Source organism: Centruroides sculpturatus, unplaced genomic scaffold (assembly GCF_000671375.1).
Source record: "Centruroides sculpturatus isolate CEXI.00-Female unplaced genomic scaffold, Cexi_2.0 scaffold737, whole genome shotgun sequence".
NCBI classification, from domain to species: Eukaryota; Metazoa; Arthropoda; class Arachnida; order Scorpiones; family Buthidae; genus Centruroides; species Centruroides sculpturatus.
In genome coordinates, this window is record NW_019385040.1 from 373,139 (window position 1) to 391,942 (window position 18,804).

The 18,804-nt window shown below is 33.2% G+C and overlaps 1 protein-coding gene across 6 annotated transcripts in view; it reads left to right on the top strand.

The window, feature by feature from the left end:
• LOC111633750 (protein tiptop-like) overlaps nucleotides 1–18,804 on the top strand; it is a 74,683-nt gene that overhangs the window by 47,092 nt on the left and 8,787 nt on the right. The window contains exon 1 of one of the 6 annotated variants that reach the window (XM_023378367.1): nucleotides 4,472–5,151. The exons of 1 other annotated variant lie outside the window; for it this stretch is intronic. Coding sequence is in view for 2 of the 5 variants with exons in the window: in XM_023378364.1 (XP_023234132.1) it covers nucleotides 17,715–17,919 (205 nt within the window). In the remaining 3 variants the exon portion in view is untranslated. Of the gene's footprint in view, nucleotides 1–4,471; nucleotides 5,152–7,469; nucleotides 7,845–12,123; nucleotides 12,524–12,995; nucleotides 13,172–17,474; nucleotides 17,920–18,804 lie in introns of those variants that run through there. 4 more of the 6 variants (XM_023378371.1, XM_023378365.1, XM_023378370.1 and 1 more) reach the window with 4 other exon arrangements.

An 18,804-nucleotide genomic window follows, 5' to 3' on the forward strand; every position in this document is an offset into this window, starting at 1 on the left:
TTTGCCTGGAAAAAATGTCCTTAAATATAGATTATTTATGAGATCAAATATACATTAATTAAATGACAGGGAAAAAAACTGTTTAGACCCACTGGCTAAATTACGATCGGTCTTTACAGTGAGTGACAGCCCTAGGGTTGTAATCCGGGTGCAGAAAAATATCGGCAACCTTGGGTGCAACTGCGAATATTGATTGGATTGTGAATGTAGACTTGCCAATCATTTCGATCAATGTCCTTGTTTTGTCCCTTTGTAGAGACGACTCTGACAAAAGTGGCGTGTTACGGTCTCATCACCCTCGATGCATTTCTAACGACTTCTCATAGGCACAGGAAATGACGTCATACGTGCTACTGCTTTCCAGATTGTCACTCTTACATAAACACTAACTTTAGATATTATTATTATGCATCATTTCCATATGAATGGATTGGATTTATTTACCTTTTTTTCTTTCTTTCCTTTTTTTTTGGATAATTCTATTTGAATTCATAATAGGCCGAATTTTTATTTTGTGTACAAATTTATGAAAAATATAAAATGAGCATATGTATAAAATGAAACTGTTTGAACCAATATTATACTAAACTTATTTAAAATACATAATTACATAAATATAGCTTATATATTTTTGTTTTTTTTTTCCATTTATCGCTTCTGAACCACGAAAAATTATTTAGTAACGAAAATTTGAACATTAAAACATATAATAAATATTATTCAGTCTAATAATTTTTAAAATTGAAGTAAGAAATTATGAATTTAATTTATTAGATTTATTAAATGACAGAATGTTCGATCCGAATCCTCAAAATGCTATCTAATTTTGGTCTAATCTCTTAAATACTTTAAGGTTTATTATTAGATTTACATTCTCACGTATGTACTGTAAAACTTCATAAATGAATCTCCGACCTCATTTATCAAATCAGGGAAAAAACGGATCTCAGTAAAAATCAATTGAGAAGCTTTGGCCTACATTACATAATATTAAGGCTAGATTATTCGTAAAGCACACGAGCATGTAATATATTAATACTTAAGGATTTGCAAAATCCACTTATTAATTTTAACTGAGCCACATTTGTCGTTGTGTTTCTTTAAAAAAAAATAAAAAAACAGATTAGAGTATGTAAACGATGTAAAAAAGATTGCAATTATTCCAGGATGTCTTTCCTACATACGTAGTCTGACCTGTCAGAAAGACTGTCAGTGACAGTTTCCGGAAGTGAACAGTAAGACAGAGAACTGAAAAGGGGGCCAAAAAACGGAGGGTCCAACATTTCCGGCAGATTCTGTCTGCCACTACCCTTCGACCCGAACTGTTGGATTTGTCACCTTGCCAAAGTTTTTGCCACTCCGTCATTTGACAGTGATTAGCTCTGTCAAGATTCTGGAACAAGAGTATACTGAGAGAACCTTCTTTTTTTTATATATATATATATATATTTTCTTTTCTATTTCTCCTTCATCAACACACTCCGCTCAGTTAACACTGTGAGGTGCGTATTGGGCTGGACTTGTCACCTGTCTGCTGACCTGGGTAGCTTTTAGTTTATATCTTTGCTTATTTTATTTTATACCCCAGAGTTTTAAAGAAACCTTAATACTTTATTCATACTCGGAAATGTGAATGAATCAATTTTTTATTCAGTAANGTGAGGTGCGTATTGGGCTGGACTTGTCACCTGTCTGCTGACCTGGGTAGCTTTTAGTTTATATCTTTGCTTATTTTATTTTATACCCCAGAGTTTTAAAGAAACCTTAATACTTTATTCATACTCGGAAATGTGAATGAATCAATTTTTTATTCAGTAAGATTCCATTTCATGAATATTTATACTTTTAATGTTAATTGATGAATATGAAATTTTTGATTAATTATTTTTTCTAGAGGAAACCTATGAATATGCATTTCCAAAGTTTCTTTTAATTATTATCTTAAATAACGTTTATTTTTCCTATTTGCATTTTAAATAATTTTATTTAACCCAGTCTTCATTTAATTGTGATTTTTCTTTAATCGAAAATTATGCTAGTCGTCTATTGAAGTTTGCGGTTTTAAACATTCAAAATGTTATTAAAATATAGCAAAAGAAGAAAATAAAACATTTTGGTCTTACAGGCTTTGATAATTGCTAAATCTTTATATAATTATTGAAGTAAAATAATAATTATTTGACGCTAATTTTATTAATTCCATTTAATTTAGTGGATCCGCGATTCAATGTTTGCTTTAGTAAAAAGCGAAAAAGGAAATATATAGGTTATAAATAATAAATTAGTGACAGAAAGAAACTGATAACAGTTTCCCCGCTCGCAACATTATTCTCTGAAAATTTTATTTAGTAACAAATTTTTTTTTTTATGATTATATTAACTCAGATTGTACGTAGCATTACTAAAATTCGTTTTCCCCTTTTCCGAGCAGAAACAAAAATAAATATCTTAAACCGGAAATAGAAATCAATTCGACGAAAGTTGTGATTCCGGGACTGTGCGGAGACCGTTTGGACAAAATGGTATTATCATACAACACGTCGAGCATTCTAAAGTCTGGAAGAAATTTAAGTGTCTCCAGATTCCCGGAGACGTGCTGCAGACTTTACTGTCTCGTACAGAGAGTGCCAAGTACTTTTCGCAGTCGGGTTTACGACGGTTGGAGACTTTATGCTGATAAACTCTACGTTTCGTTCCTTTAACGGCCAGTCGTAAGCCCAAGCCGTTATACACTGACTGACTCAATCTGTTGGCATAGCCTGTCTTTTAATTTCCTACCAGTAAATCTTCTTTGTGTGTGAACTGCATCGTGCCGCGGAATATTTTAGTAACCCGGTAAACTGAATTACTTTTACAACAAATAACTATCTAATTTTATCTACTAGTGAGTGTAGAAGAGAGGTAAGACATCGCTGCCTTTATTTTGATTGATTTTTCACTAGCGCTAACACCGCCGAACGCAATAAAGCAAAAAATATTATTGACCGTTATTATCGTTTTCAAATTCTCGGTGTCAGCCAATCAAATCAAACGTCAATTACGACATACTAATAGAAACTGAAAGATCCCGCCTCTGTACTTTTGATTTATCTTGCAATAATAAAAATTTCTGTCAAAAACAAAATCTTAAAAAATGGATTGAAGGTTCTTTGTTATATTATTTATTAAAAATTATTTTATTTATTTAACATTTCGGGTTACTATATGCCAAGTAAATTATTTTTCTAATCTAATTATTACTCCTGTTTATATATTCTAAATTAATTATTTTTCTTTAATACTTATTTTTTTTCGAATATTTCATCAGTTGAATTTATAGATTTTTTCCGTTTTAACCTTGTTTCATTTTATCGGTTTATTTTATCAGCTTATCCTTTGAATAATGTCTTTAAAAATGCCATTCAGTGTAATATTTTTTATTTAGTCTAACAACGTAGGAATTTTATTAGTAATCAGAAAATAAAATGAAGTTTCTGAAGATCGTGAAAAGTTATTAATTTGCTACAGAATATAGGTCAAATACGGATTAGTTTTTACAATTACATTCTTCATTTCTTACTTTTTTAAAATATATATAGGCACTATATTTACTGTAAACACAAAAGCCTACATAAAACTGCGGTATCTTTATTCAAATAATCGACACTCTACCAAAAATAACGCCACTTCCGGAAAAAGTTTAACATCTCGCCGACCAATGGTGCTACTTCTAAGAGGCATTTAAAATAAAAAATTGCGGATTTAACAAAACTTGAATTTTGAAGTCAGATCTTGTTTCAACTTTTTTTTCTTTTTTTTTAGAACAGTTTACGATAGTTAAATTCACAAAGGTGGGGGAGGACAAAAATACAGTCAAGTCTAAGAAAGGTGGATTGTAGGGGGATAGGAAAGATAACAGAGAGATGGGACAGGTTCTCGCCTGCCTTTGATCAGTCTGGTCCCGCCTGTACATAATGGCCAGCTCTGTTTGGAGCCCGATGGTGTGTCAAGGAAATGACTGACTATAAATCATGGCTGTTGCCACGCTACGCTGGTATTTGGCAGACTGGCTTGGGGATGTGTACACATACGCACTGACGTGCTGGGCATGGCAATGTTTTCTCTCACACACTCACACAACAGCCGAAGAACATTCGCTACGGTACCATGTATATTGACGCTTCCAGAAGTAGTACCAATATTTTTACTGGGATAATAATAAAAAATATTTTTTCTACAAATATCACGTGGAATTTAAAAGAAAAAATAAAATTTAATAATTAAATACGATTTAAATTAAGGGAGAGGGGGAAAAAACTAAATTTTCTAGTATCTTTAAATAATATAATAAGAGTCGATAATTTCGGAAACAATAATAATAATAATAGAAATATTGTCCCTATTTCCTGTGTGAAAACAGAAACAACTGTCGAAAGAAATTCAAAATGCGATTAATTCTATAAACGGCAATCTCTTTGGTGCAAAGGCAATTTGTCATTTTTGTGTTTGTTTTGATGTCACTCAGATAGGTTTCAAGTTCCTTAATTCCGAGATGTCAGATGCTTCGTCGATTGACCGAGAGATGTCGCTGGTTTTGCGGTGCAAAAGCGCAAGCGCAATAAGTAAGAATGGGAAGTGTGCTGGCGGGACAGTGAGTTATTACACTCCAGAGTTACGCATGATGGAGAAACCTTAGAACGGGTCTGGCTACCCAAAGGGAGGCGGAGTTATCATACTAATTCTGCCATGCCTCATTGATTTAATGATACACTGGTCTAGTCTCGGAATTGGACCCAAGAACTGTTTGCAATTTCCACTTTTCTATAATTGGAAGCCTTTCAAATGTAATTAAAAACCGTGCACATTGCCGTCAAGAATAATTTACGATTATTATTATTATTTTTAAAACTATTAAAAATCGCGCGCAATAAATCAATTGACATTCGATTCGATGTTTGTCATTTCCCCGGTCGGTGTTAGACTAAACGCGTAACGTCAGACAAACCGCCAACCCACTGACGTATCCCATCATGCTTCGGGAGGGTCAGCAACTACTTCCGCTGCCGCATGAGAGTGCTGATGGCAGCAGCTAGCGGTGGCAGCAGATCATTGCCGTGTTACCTTCCGAAAAATACGGGATTGACGCTTTTCCACTAGTTCTTCATCAACTGGGTGAGTAAATTATTACAGAAATCTCGCATTTTAAAGCGACTCTTCACGAATAAATCGTTTCTCGCATTTTTCTCTTTTTATTTATCCGCTCGAAATTTTTATTTGATATGTTTTCTGTCTTTTTTTTTTCCTTCTTTTTTTTTGAAAGACGTCTCGCGTGGTAGAACGAAAAATCGATTTGGCAATCCGTAACGATGATTTCAGACAACTAAGGCTGACATACTTAACTGCCCTGACAAGTGGTACGGTCTTCTCGCTCTCGTTGGTGGCTGAACAAAATTCAAAAATCCCATCGTTATCTTCTTGACAAAGTTTTTTCGGATATTTTTGTTTGTTGTTTCGCTCCGTCGGCTAAACAATATTGATATTTTGTTTCGTGAGTTACGTAATACTTTCTCGATACGAGGCTAAGAAAATACGGCTTAACTTCACCGAGTTAAGGATGTATCTTTTTCGACTTATATTTGCTTCGTAGAATTTTCATTACAGATGCAATTAATCTTATTTAAAATGAAATAAACTACTAGCCAGATTTCCAATAATTTTCTCTATTGTTATTGCTGAATTTTAAACGAATTGTAGCTCTCATGCGTGTGTGGGTGTATAGATAACACGTAAACACAGTCCGAAGATCCTTTTATTTGTCTCATCACTAGAATTAAATTCAATGTTGCCGAAATGATTGAAACCGGATGCACACAGAGTGATCGAGCTGGTTCTATGACTTTAAAAAATTGCTTTATTATAAGTAACGAATGGGGAAATGAGAAAAAAAAATTCTAACCGGAATATATTTCACTTAAGCTTAGAATGCGGAAAGAAATTTTAAAAAACTCCAAAAAACAAGCCCCCTTCGGTATCGGGAGGCTCGTGTTAAGGATGGGTGACGTCAGAGGAAAATGTCTTTCCACTGACATATGACATCAACTGGTAATTGCTTTATCAAAAAGTTAGTAAGAGAAGACTTAAAAGGTAAGCTTTCGGAGTGAGATTTGCCCAAATTTCCCTCTGAGTGCGATGTGTTTACAGAGGAACTGACTAATGTGTCTTACAAGCAGTAGACGTGATTTATAGTGCAGTGTATGTTGTTTGGTCTGTGTCCCAGGCGCACTCAAAGATCAAGTGGGACATCCAAGGACTCTTTCAGGGGCAAAATATCTTACCGAATGATTGATTGTTGGATTGTTATACAGTAGTCAGTAGTGCATAGACGTACGGAATTCGTAAAGGATTACATGCGAGAGACTATTTTTCGAAATTGCTGACTTAATCTAGCAATTTTTTTCCCGAAAATATTCGAATATTCATTGGAAAATTGAACTAAAAAAAAATCGAATGTATCTAAAAATACAATTTAAAGAATTTTAATACTTTAAAACTTTTTTATAAATTAAAATTAACTCGTTATATTTTCGTTTTCATCAATTTTTATGCATTTGTTCTATAATTAAAATATCCTGAATTTATTTAAACTTCAGCTTTGTCTTTCTAAAAGCTGAACGACATATGTTGTCGTAAAGGTATCCCCACCTGGTGAGAATAAAACAAAGACTCTCCAATGTTTACATTAGGTTAGACACTTCGGTCACATCACTCAACTTTTCCAACAATCCTAATTCGCAAGAGCCAAGTGATAAGTACACATTATGTCTCAGCATCTCGAGCCACTCCTTCAAGCTCTTAAAAAAGTTTGTCCATCACTCCGTCACAAACACGAAACACTCCTTCCGTTTTTGTTATTATTTTATATTTATTTTATTTTTTTTTAATTTGTAGACGTTTACGGTTTAAAGAACTGAATCGTTTATGATTAAAATAACCACGAATTTGCTAAAATTAAATTTAAAAATTAATAATATTCAACCATTTTCATCGTTTAATAATAATAATCAAACCTGATTATTTATATAGATATTAATGAATTCATGTTTCAGTTTGGATAAAAATAAAAGAGAAGAGAAATCTTTAGTTACAATGAGATTTTGCTCAAAAAATATGCTTAAATGAATATTCATGGAGCAAAAATTTTCTTTAGATCAGCTGCTGAATATTTTAAACTAATAGTTTTTTGAATGATATACTGTTTTTCATTCAGGAGGAAAAAAAATTTTCAATCAAATAAGTTCTTAAAGAGGAAACACTTTTGGATTTTTACTTGCATAAATCTGATTACAGAGTTGTTTCAACAGCCTTTATGCATATTTTACAATCAAATACTTCAAAATAATTTGAGTACAATGAAAGTTGCAAATGAGAGAGCAGAGGCGCTCTTACGGTGGAAAAAAACGGGTTGGCTATCATAATCATTATACTGTTAACTGTAATTGAGCATGAACCTGTTTATAATCTTATTAAAAGAGATGTACTACGCTCAATATAAAAACTTAGAAAGTTATGGAAGATGTCAGATCATAGGACAATCCTCCAGATAGTCTGACATTGTATGACGTCAGAGCGCTAACACGCGGATCAATATCATTGTTAATAACAGCCAGAGTGTATTAATAACAGATCTTTGGGTTGATTGCCAGTGCTGGTGGAGTCTGTCATTCCGAATTGCGCTCAGCAGTTATCTCTTGTCTGTGCCTATCGACACTCGTATACGTCTTAAAGAGATGTTAATGCAATATTTGATCATGTTTGAGGTCAATTTTAAATAATATGAAGATTTTCAGGAATCTCAATTTTATCGGGTGAGTTATTGAATATTGTAACACGGATACGGATCATGAATTTTACTTAAACAATTTTTTTTTTAAGAAGGAAGAATTATGCATTTATAGATTATTTGGCTACGCTACACAGAAGTTTGCTTTATCTTTAACTATTACATATTTATATTTCTCTGAATCGTTTTAAAATCTTAAGATATCAAACACGGAACATCACTCTTAAGCTCTTGTATTTTATCAATTAAAACATTTATCCTGTTTAAAAATTCCTATATCTGGTTGTTAAGGTGTAAAAATAAATTCAGTGATTAATTATTTGGGCAAAATGATAAAGATTGCACGCTCATCATTCGAACAATATTAAATTTTTTAAGCCAGTCAGTCAGAAAAATTATGAAGTTGCACTTTAAATATGATAACAAATTCATGCTTAATCAATTTGAATCTGGTACATCAATTATTTATTTGACATAGAAAACTTATTTGTTTAACCTATATTCAAATTATTTAGAAACTGTTTAAAATCGAATTTCAACTTTTAAAAATCCTTTTACTTTAATGTTGGAAAAAATTCCAATTGCTAAATCAATTAATGATCACGACTAGGTTCTGTAAAAACTTATTGATCTCATTTAAATTTTTTAAAAAAGGCAAAGCAAATGTTTATATAAACCATTAAGAAGCTGGAGATTTATTTATGACCATAAGGAATATATATCTTTGTTCTCAATGTTTTAATTAGTAATGTAATTTATAACCGTAGTTTATGTATCGTAACACTAAACATAGTAAAACACCACTTATTAATTATCCTATAAATAATAGAATTACAACTTGGAGGGGGGAGAGTTTATCGAGGGTAAATCTTGAATAGTTTCAAATCTCAATTCGGCACCGTTTGATCAATTAGATTAAGTAGCTAATCGAGCGGTTCAGACAAAACAATATCGATTAATTAATGCGTTTTAATCATTAACAAATCGGTGTTAGAGTTATAGCAGTCGAAAGATGGCATTCGTATAAAGATGGAAGCATTGTCACTCAACATTTGTGATCTTTGTTCTATATAATATGGACAACTCGATAGACTGCATTCGTTTAAATATAAAGCACCATTTATCATGCCTATTATTCAAAATTTATTTGACTTCTGCATTTGTTTTGCCGTTGACATCGTTAAGATTCTATTTTGTTTTCCGCCACTCCAGAGCAATTCAGCCAATTGATTGTTCTTCTATTTAGAACAATGAATATCCAATCAATGGTAATCACCCCGTGTTGACAGCTATCTCAGTGTTTCTCTTGTTGACCCCACACTTCAATTCGGTTGATTTCAAACGATTTCGAATTATCTACCATGTTTTAAATAACTTTTTTTAAATTAAAAAAGTCAAATTAAACATAATTATGTTACTTTCATTTGATTTAATGTCTTATTTACTTAACATTCTTTCAATTTTAATTTAAAATAATTGAAATAAGGAATTATTTTTTAATGTTTCAATAATTTTTAAAGAATTTATTCATTTAAAATGCTAATTTACTTTAGATGCATAGTCACAATAACCTCTTATGTTGGTTCTCTAGGAAGCTTTAAAATGCAGTTTCAATCTGCATTTGTAGATTCCTCAACAATTATTGTTTATTATAAATAGCTTCATTTTCTTTAACATTTGAAAATTGTTCGATAGCTGCGATTGTTAGTCGTAATCTAAATCGAATAGAACTAAAGATTAAATTCGACGTTTGTCTTTCAGGTTATAAATATTGACCTTTCCTTTCGTAACTATCGATTTCTAATACGTTTAAGGGAATTTATTGGTTTTACCAAACTGTTAATTTTTTTGTCGATAAGACTCTTCTTGGCCGGCCTTACTGACAGATGTCGCTAGTGTGCAGGCGGAGCTGATGTGACAGTTATCGCATCCCCATCTGAACACCTGGGGAGACGTGTCAGTGTCCACCTGTCAGGTGTGAGTGAGTATTTATGTAACACCTGTCTCACCTGTGTCCGACCGTGAGGCCGTTGAAGAGAAGAATTTCTTCTCGGACCCGACAGGGGGCTCTGACAACACCAGTTACGTCATGGAAATTATTGTAATTACTCTTTACTTCTCACAATAGGGGGTAGTGTCAGAACGGTAAGAATGATGTGCTAGTCTCGCCCAAGGTTGAACGTATACTATCGTAAGGGGCGTGGTATGCATCTTGTAAAATGTCACTTAGTACTGTCTGGTACATTCAGTGCCCCCTTGTAACTCTTTGTCTCGATTCACCCATCTATGTAGGTTGGCAGCGTGATGCGAACTTCTTATGTCACTGTCTATGTTATAAATAATGGCGATGAAGTATCCGGCTTTCCGGAGATATTATCATTCAATTTTTAAGGATTATCCAAAAAATGTGGATATTCTAGCAGCGTTAAACGGTGCATAAAAAGATTCGTCATTAATTTGTGGTCTACGGCGCGAAATCGATAAGCGGTCGATCGTATTTGTAGGCCTTTTAAGATGAAAGTTTCGTCGGTTTGGTTTGCTGAATCGAAATAAAACGCCACTGATTTATGAGTAAGACGTCCGAAGTAGCGACCTTGAAGTACAATTTTATGATCTGTCTCCAATAGAATTACGGCAACTTCGATATGATGTATTACATTTTTGTATTAGCGAATTGGCTTTTGTCCATACCTATTAGCCCATCATACTGGGTATAATGTTAGGTGTATATTGGAAGAGGTGGGTCACAACTTTAAAAAACCGGTCTTTGGATGAAGAGATGGGTGTAAACACAAACTTGCCTGCCACCTTACTTGATGGATCCTTGGTCGAGTTAATGAGCCAGTACAATTAGTTCAAACCGCTGAAGTATTAATGGTCCACCCAAGAAGTCGCGCAATGTCAAATGTTTGAAGACACGTGGCATACTTCCCACCTTTTTTTCTTCCCTCCGCTAGTATCTTGGTGACAGGCGTCTCGTGTGACCTAAGTGGGTGTAGAGCTATACTTTTGCGGGTGGATGTTAAGTGCTTGAATCGTATACAAATCGGTCGGTAACCCACACTTCTAGTCTAAACATTTGTGGAAAAGACTGAGCGATTATAATTTCATGAATAGAGACAAGCGCCTTTTCAAAAGTGAGTTTGATCATCTCGGATAAGGTAAATATGCACATGTCTTAGCATTTATATAAACTGGGTGTAGAGAGTGAATCCTAGAGTCGGCCGAGGTCGGTCTTGCGATTGTCCGCTAGACAAGAAAAGCGAAGATACATACAAGACACGTGCCTGGCGACATAACTGACAGCTGTCAAGATGCAGGGACTTGTCTGACAGTTCCACTGCCGGAGGTGGACCAGACTTATCGCTCGTACTCCGTTCCTTCCCCTCTTACAACCCCCATCTCTCCCTGATATCTGTCAAGAAGGGGTGAAGTGAATCGCAACAACCTTCCTTCCTCATAATTCCGTCACTATTGGATTTCCTGGTCCCCGTACGATCGACACAATACATTGTCTGCGATGTTTATCGCTGTCTGAACTACCTAGAATATTCAGTAGTGGTGACATACTACTGACATCTTGTCTTATAGTATCGAGTAGATTTATTTTTTGTTTTCCAGATTTTATTTTGTGGCTTATTTTATTTCTTTTTTTTCCTTCGTGTTGTGTTCGCGTTATATTTTGTAGCGCTAAGGTTTTTACTTACTCAAAACTATTTCCTTCGGATAAAAAAAAAGGAAAAGAAGCCTAATGTTTGCAATAGAAAAATGCTGGAAAAAACTTCTCGTTAACTCCGAATTACAGCAATGTTAAAATGATAATTATTGCCTTTATGGGCGACAATTTAGCATTTTGCTAAGAAACATTTGATAATATTTATTTAAAGACTTGAAAGTTCTTCCGAGATTAATTAAAGAACTAATTTTGAACAGAACCCACTTGTGCATACTTTCGAGCATATGATAAATATTTACTTAAAAATAGTTAACTAAAAAAATACCTAATAAAATTTTCCTAAAAAAGTACTCCATCAGCGATTTAAGACATTTTCCTGTTTTCAAATTTCAAGAATTTAACACATTTTTCTTTCCGTGCGCCAGGATAATTTCATTTTTGCACCTGTTTTTTTAAATAACTTTAAAGGCAGAAGAATTTTTATAATTATCGGATTATAGTGTATATAAGATGAAAATATTTATAACTGTACAAACATCCCATCCGAGAATTTAATAACAAAACATTGATGTATTTATACATTTAAAAAATCATTCTTTTCGCTCTTCTCTAGGAAAAAAAAAAAAGACTTAAGGCGGGTGGATGTACATTTTGCGATTAGAAACAGGTTTCAGACCGAGATGAATTACTTTCTACACAATTCGAGAGCAGATCGTTTCTTGGAAGAGAACTATATATCTGGCGTTTACGGGACGTAGCACTGAGTCTCGCTGTCCATCACTTAGTCCTATTAGCCAGGGTAGTGACGTCATTGGGGGATCCCAACATGACAGGTCGCTGATAAACGGGTAGGAAGACTGCAGTCTCTGGTCGGTGATAAACACCGAATCTAACGCGGCAATCCCCGAAACATAAATATCGCTGTTGCTTGTGTTGACGGTTATTTACGATGGGCGCAAAACCGTCCGACTACGAGACCCCGGGTGTCGAAAATTCCCTGGTGCATCGCCCAAGTTCCATAAATCAAGGTATTGTGCTTGGATCTCGTTCGCTGAACAATGGAATTCTTACATACCCTAGTGAGAACTTTGTATCGTTCTAGTTTCTCTGTTTGTTTTTTTTTCCTCTCTTTTTTTTAGACGTTTTATTTTTATTAATATATATTTTTCAATTGAAGATTTGTTCAAATTTTCACTTATGAATTTAATATTTATAACTATTTAATTATAATTGTATCCAATCTTTTTATTTCTTACATTTCGAATTGCATTAATTTGCATATTCTCTTTCAAAATTCTTTTTGTCAATTATTCTTAATGCATAATATGTCTATAAAACGCAGTGTTTGCTAGAGGATTCATAAAAGCGCTTCCATAGTAATTTTCATTTATAATTTTCTTAATTGCTGGTTTCGATTAATAAATAAATCGAGGCATTTACGGTTTAATCGACTCGAAAATTACAGACGTTTTTCGATTGTTTAAATTTTCAAAGGAATTTCTGTGCAAAGAACAATCACTTGTTGACGGTTTAGTTTAATTGTCTACTCGAATAAACAGCCTTGTAAGACACTAAATGTTTATTTTAAGCTCCGGGTGTACCCTACAGTCTACAACTTTTGCAGCGATGTGAACATTTCTATAGAGATTATAAGCGACAAACATTTTATGTAACAGGTTTGAGTATCCGTTGATAATTTAATATAAACTTCGAGATAACGATCGGCTTGTAGACTTATTTTCGTAAATTTATATTTAGACATATATATATATATTATTTTATTTTGATTTCTTTCAATACTTGCTAAATTATAAATTAAATTACCAGCGAAGCTTCGACAAATAATAGAAATTATATAACTAAAAATATACCAACAATAGCTTGTTTACTCTTAATAGAATTTCTACATCTAGTACATCGTTTCTAAATACACAATGTAAACAACGCCTGAAGATACAACTTCCTCTCAATCTCTCACCTGTTGTGCCAAACGTATAACTAGAATAACTGACAATAAGCTTAATTTCATACGTTATCTTCTTTAATATAATTTCACGCTTAACTTTTAAAGATAACATACAGTTTGCTTGTTATTTTTCTATTTGCATTAAGAATGGGGTTTGAATAGCTTTCGGCCAGACCTATTTCTACCTGGTGCAAGTTATATCTGTAAAATAGCCGATAAAAAAAGGGGGAATTCACGTTTTCCTTATCGTACTGTACACTTGTAATAGCGAGTGATCGACACATAGTGTCATTGGTAGTGGCTTTAGCAGATATAATACTGTACTTACCATTAAATCGACAAGATAGGAAGAGTTTCTACTATTTTAATTCCAATTCTTGTAGAAATTCGCAATCATTTTTCTGTCCGATCGTAAATTTGAAATATCTGATATAAAAAATAAACATTTCGGTCCCCAAAGCTTTAATCAAATGATCAGTTGCGAGATGATTTAAGTTTTTGTATTATCTTTCTTTTCTTAGTTCTTGCCGAGGTTATTTGGTTTAAGATGCGAGGAAGAATTATTAGAATATTCTACGCATTCGCTATTCATACGAATAACATATCTCTTGTCTTTTTAATGAATAGAAATTGAGACTATGGGCAGTAAAAATTTATAGAAATTGGAAGAAGAGATTGGTTTAGGATTTTTGTTTTTGGCTTTTTGACATTCGACATTTCAACAGATCAATTAATCAAGGTACGAGATGGTTTAATGCGACATTATCCGAGTGGGACTAATTCACTTTAGTCTTTAATTTAAAGCTTGATTATCCTTTTAAGGCAAGGATTGATAAATAAGCTAGTCGGCAATTGTTCTTGCGGTGTTTACACCACATACTCCAATCGATATATTAAATATTGTTATTCTCCTTACGGATTTCCAGTCGTCAGTTTTCCACTCGGCGATTGATTTCCTGCGCTGTTTTTTTTTTTCTAATCGTTTTTCCTTTTAAATTCGCCGAGTAAAGTTTGCACATGGTGTTAACACGATAGTAATGTCCGCGGAGACAAAACTGCGGTTCCATCCACGACATCCCAATGCTCAAATTGGAATAAGTTTATAACAAAGGTTTAAATCGATTGGGCTTTATTAACTAAGAGGTCAACATATATTTTTTTTTTTGTATCTGAAAAAAATTGGAAATTGTTAGGTTTTCGGGGCAAAATATAGGATTAGATTGTTGATTAAATCTGACAGTTTTGACGGACACTTCCTTGGCTCGTCCGTCTTAGTAGAGCTAATCGGAAAGGGAGACGTGTCACTTTTTTGAATTATATTTTTTTAATCCAATAAAGCGCCACAAATTCTTATTTTACCGTTATTATTATGAAAATTCAATGGAAGTCATCAATGCAAATACATTTTTACGCTTTACAACGTATACGGTATTCTTAAAATCCATTCATAGCAAAATGAAAGGATGCGACTGGCCTGGTTAAAACTGTATACAAGTTCTACTTTCATTTAATGAATAGTCTATTAAAACAGAAGAGATGTTGTTGATGCAGAAATTAGTTATGGCCTTTGCATTAATGTCGGATTCAAATAATAATAATTAAGCTACTGTTTTAATAAACAGTACCAAAGTGATTATGCATATTAGATCTAGTTGGCCTCTTTGATCTATCTCTGATTGACGTTGCTTATTATCATTCCGACGATATAGATATGTAAAAACATTAAAGCTCTCATTGTTCTTGCATCTCATTTCGACGAAATTGCAATTTTTCTCTTCTTTTACTCGCTTTAAATTACAGAACTATGTCATAAATAAATAATAATAAACAAGATGACTGTAGTGTTATTATTGTCATTACGTGTTCTATTGTTTTTTGTTTACGTAGACTTAATCAAATGGCATCGAAGCGTTTGATTTTCTAAGAAAAAAAAATATATTTATATAATTTTAAAATCTTTAACTGGCCAAATTAACTATCATAGTAAATGCTTTCATAAGAGATGTTTCTTGCTGCATTTCTAGAAATACATTGATAATTCTTGTTTTTTTTTTCTTTCTTTGTTTGCGATTAATGATTGATTTAATAATTAAGAAAATTGATATAAATTTCTGTTATGTTATTTATTATTTTTATTAGAAAAATTTAAACAGAATAACTGCATTAAATAATATAAACTACAGAAGAAACATATTAAAAAAATATACAAAGAAAGGTGCAAGACGAAATTGATGTAAAAAAATTACATTAATTTTCCATAGTTTCCAAATTTCGACTAAGATATTTCATTACCTTCTAATTGTTTTTCAGAAAATGACATTTTGAAATGAAACAAACTTTGCTAAAAAGTCTTGACAAACATCACTTTATCAACAACTGAAGAAAAAATAAAACCAGCAATAACTCGAGATGACAGACGCATCTAATGAACTGTAGGCATGAGAAAACAATTTCATCCCTGTACGGCGAAAGACATTTGAGTCGTGACAGCGACAAAAACCGGTGACAGTTGCTTCACCCGTGACTTTATATGACTATTTCTTTCTGGATACGTACATCTTGCTAATTATCAATTCGCTCCCCTGAGGGGATAACGCCTGCAAAGCTGACACATGGCGATGGTGGGGCATAGTTAATTAATGAAACAATAGATACTCTTTTAGGTCATGCAGGACAGAGAGGCCACATCCCTTCAGGTGTTCAAAATGTCACTTCTTAAAGATTCACTTGAACTAAAAGAAGGAAAAAAATATTATTCATTTACCGCTAGTTTTTGTTCCTGACGGCACTAGAGGAAAAAATTCTGTTTAAGATATATGTTTCTAGTCCGCGATGCATACTTTGACCTGAACGGAAATTATGTTTGGTTCTCACGAGAGAAAGAAAGAAAAGCTTTATCGAAACAAAGATAAACGGTTTATTTTTCACTCTACTAAGAACCTTTCTCTTCGTTTTGCTAGTTAGCATCGAATTCCGTTTTATGCTGTGCGTTTTCGATGAATGTATCTCGAATTTAAACTAGAATAAATTATCATCATCATCTTCATCATCACCTAGAATTCGGAGAAGTCAGAAACGATGATGATAGAGATTCTTATCAGTTAATTTTTTTAATACAGCGCTTACGTTTACAAGCTTTGCTAAAAGGCAACTTTCGTCAATGTGGCAATTTGGCTTCCGGTCCATCATCGTAACTCTTATTCTTGATTAGAAAATGTGAAAATTTCATTGTATCTACCCAGATGCCTTCTGGGTGTCATCGGTGCTCATAAATTACATCAAGATATTCCGGTAGATTTCTTTTTTATTTCTTAATAAACATTGCGACTCGCACGTGACCAGTGACGTCATTAGATAGTTATCCATCGTCCATCATTTATTTCATTGGTCAAAGAATAGACCGGATGCTAGATTAGACGTGCAGGTATCAGTCAGCGACAACCTCGAGGCTAGTTGTGACAAATGTATCCTTTGCAAACAATCTTTGACTTCCACTTAATCCTAGCTTTCTAGTTGTACTTTCGAGCAAGAGGAATCACGCTATCGCAGAACAGGTTTCCATTTTATTCCCCCACCCTTGTATTTCTTCTTCGGGCCTATTAATCACTTCAATGTTCAACGTCATTGTGTCCACACTTTGATATGTTTGTTTACATCACAATAGGCTACACATCTGTATTAGTCAAATAGAAAACTAAAACTTGTCAGTCGCTCTTACAACTTCACATCGAGATCCCATTGTTAGACTATTTTGTGGTTATTATTAATGTGGCAACACTACCGTATTTCGCAACGGTTGACAATCTTCTATATGCATTGTACATTGATGCCAACTGTCATATTCGAGGTTATGTCGGCCGATGAATTATTGAATTATAATATATGAAGATTGTTTATATAATAACTTTTAGATAAAAGTATTGTTATTCTTATGATAAATGAGATATTTTATCTTATTGCAATAGGCGAAACGTTTTTTTTTGTGCTATTTATTATTCTTTATTAATTTTCATCTTTAAGAATATTTCTAGTTAAGGAGGACTTTTAAATTCAGATTAAATTCGAAGATTGTATACCAAACAGCCATCCGTATTATTCTTGGCATACCTGTCATTCTCTTTTTACCTGACTTTAGCCGAGTCATTCGACCTTTCATTCCCTCGTATAAATCACGGTCTAACATACACTTCACTTTCCCACGCTCGCGTAGCACAACTGACCGGTTCTCACTATCCATTCCCTTTCTCCTCTCAATGATCGATAGGCATTCACGTGACCCTCCCCCAGCTGTCACGTGGGTGGTGACGTCACCGACAACCACCCGTCACACAGGTGTTAAACGTACAGCATATCGGGTCGTATCATCGTCATTCCGGTTGGCAACTCTTCCTCAAAGCCATGTGCATCAGGATAAAAGCGTTATTTTCTTGTTTATAAAAATGCCAAGTTATTACGAAGGTAAGAAATATATTTTATATATATATATTAATGGCTTGAAATCATCTTGCATTCTATATTTTGATATGCCAGACTACGTTAACCCCTTCAAACGTTTCTTCCAACGGGGATTTATTTGCCGGATTTGTTGCATGAGCATTGCACCAATGCTTTGCATTAAACTGTGTATATATATATAGGCATTATTTAATATAAATAATATTTATGTAGTAATTAAGATTAACGTGATAACTGATATTTTTCCTGGATATGCTAATAAGATAATAATTTAAACATTTTATAATTAATCCACGAGAAACTATCAATGTATATTTATGATAGAGTTGAAAGTTATCGCAAAAATTATCTTCGAATTGATAACTTTTATTTTTAAATGATTTTTTTTTCCAATTTATATATTAAAAAATATCTATATTTATGCACAAACATGTGTGCCTAGCTGAAATCTGTAAATAATATATTATTCAATGTTTATTAAGCGCCATAACTCTCATTGAAGGTCACAGAGATTTATATTTAATATGTTTTTTTTTTGCAATGTCAAAATTTCTGACATTTTCTTCTTGTTTAATGCAACATAAATAACTGTTAATAAAGGGATGTTAATAAGTGAGCAATGCCATCTGCAGTTATGAAATAAAACTAAAATTTTATATCCTTTTTCCTAGGAAGCTGAAAGGCAAAAGTTGTTTTTTGCTCTTCCCCCGTTATAAGAAACCTTTCGTTATATATAATCGAAGTAGGTAATAATTGTTTGCGAAAACATCAGAATGAAAACTAATACGTGATTCAGCAGATCTCACAAATGAATGGATATTGTCACGATGACTATATTCACAGAACAGGTTTCTTATTTTCTGATATTTATGACATTAATTATTCACT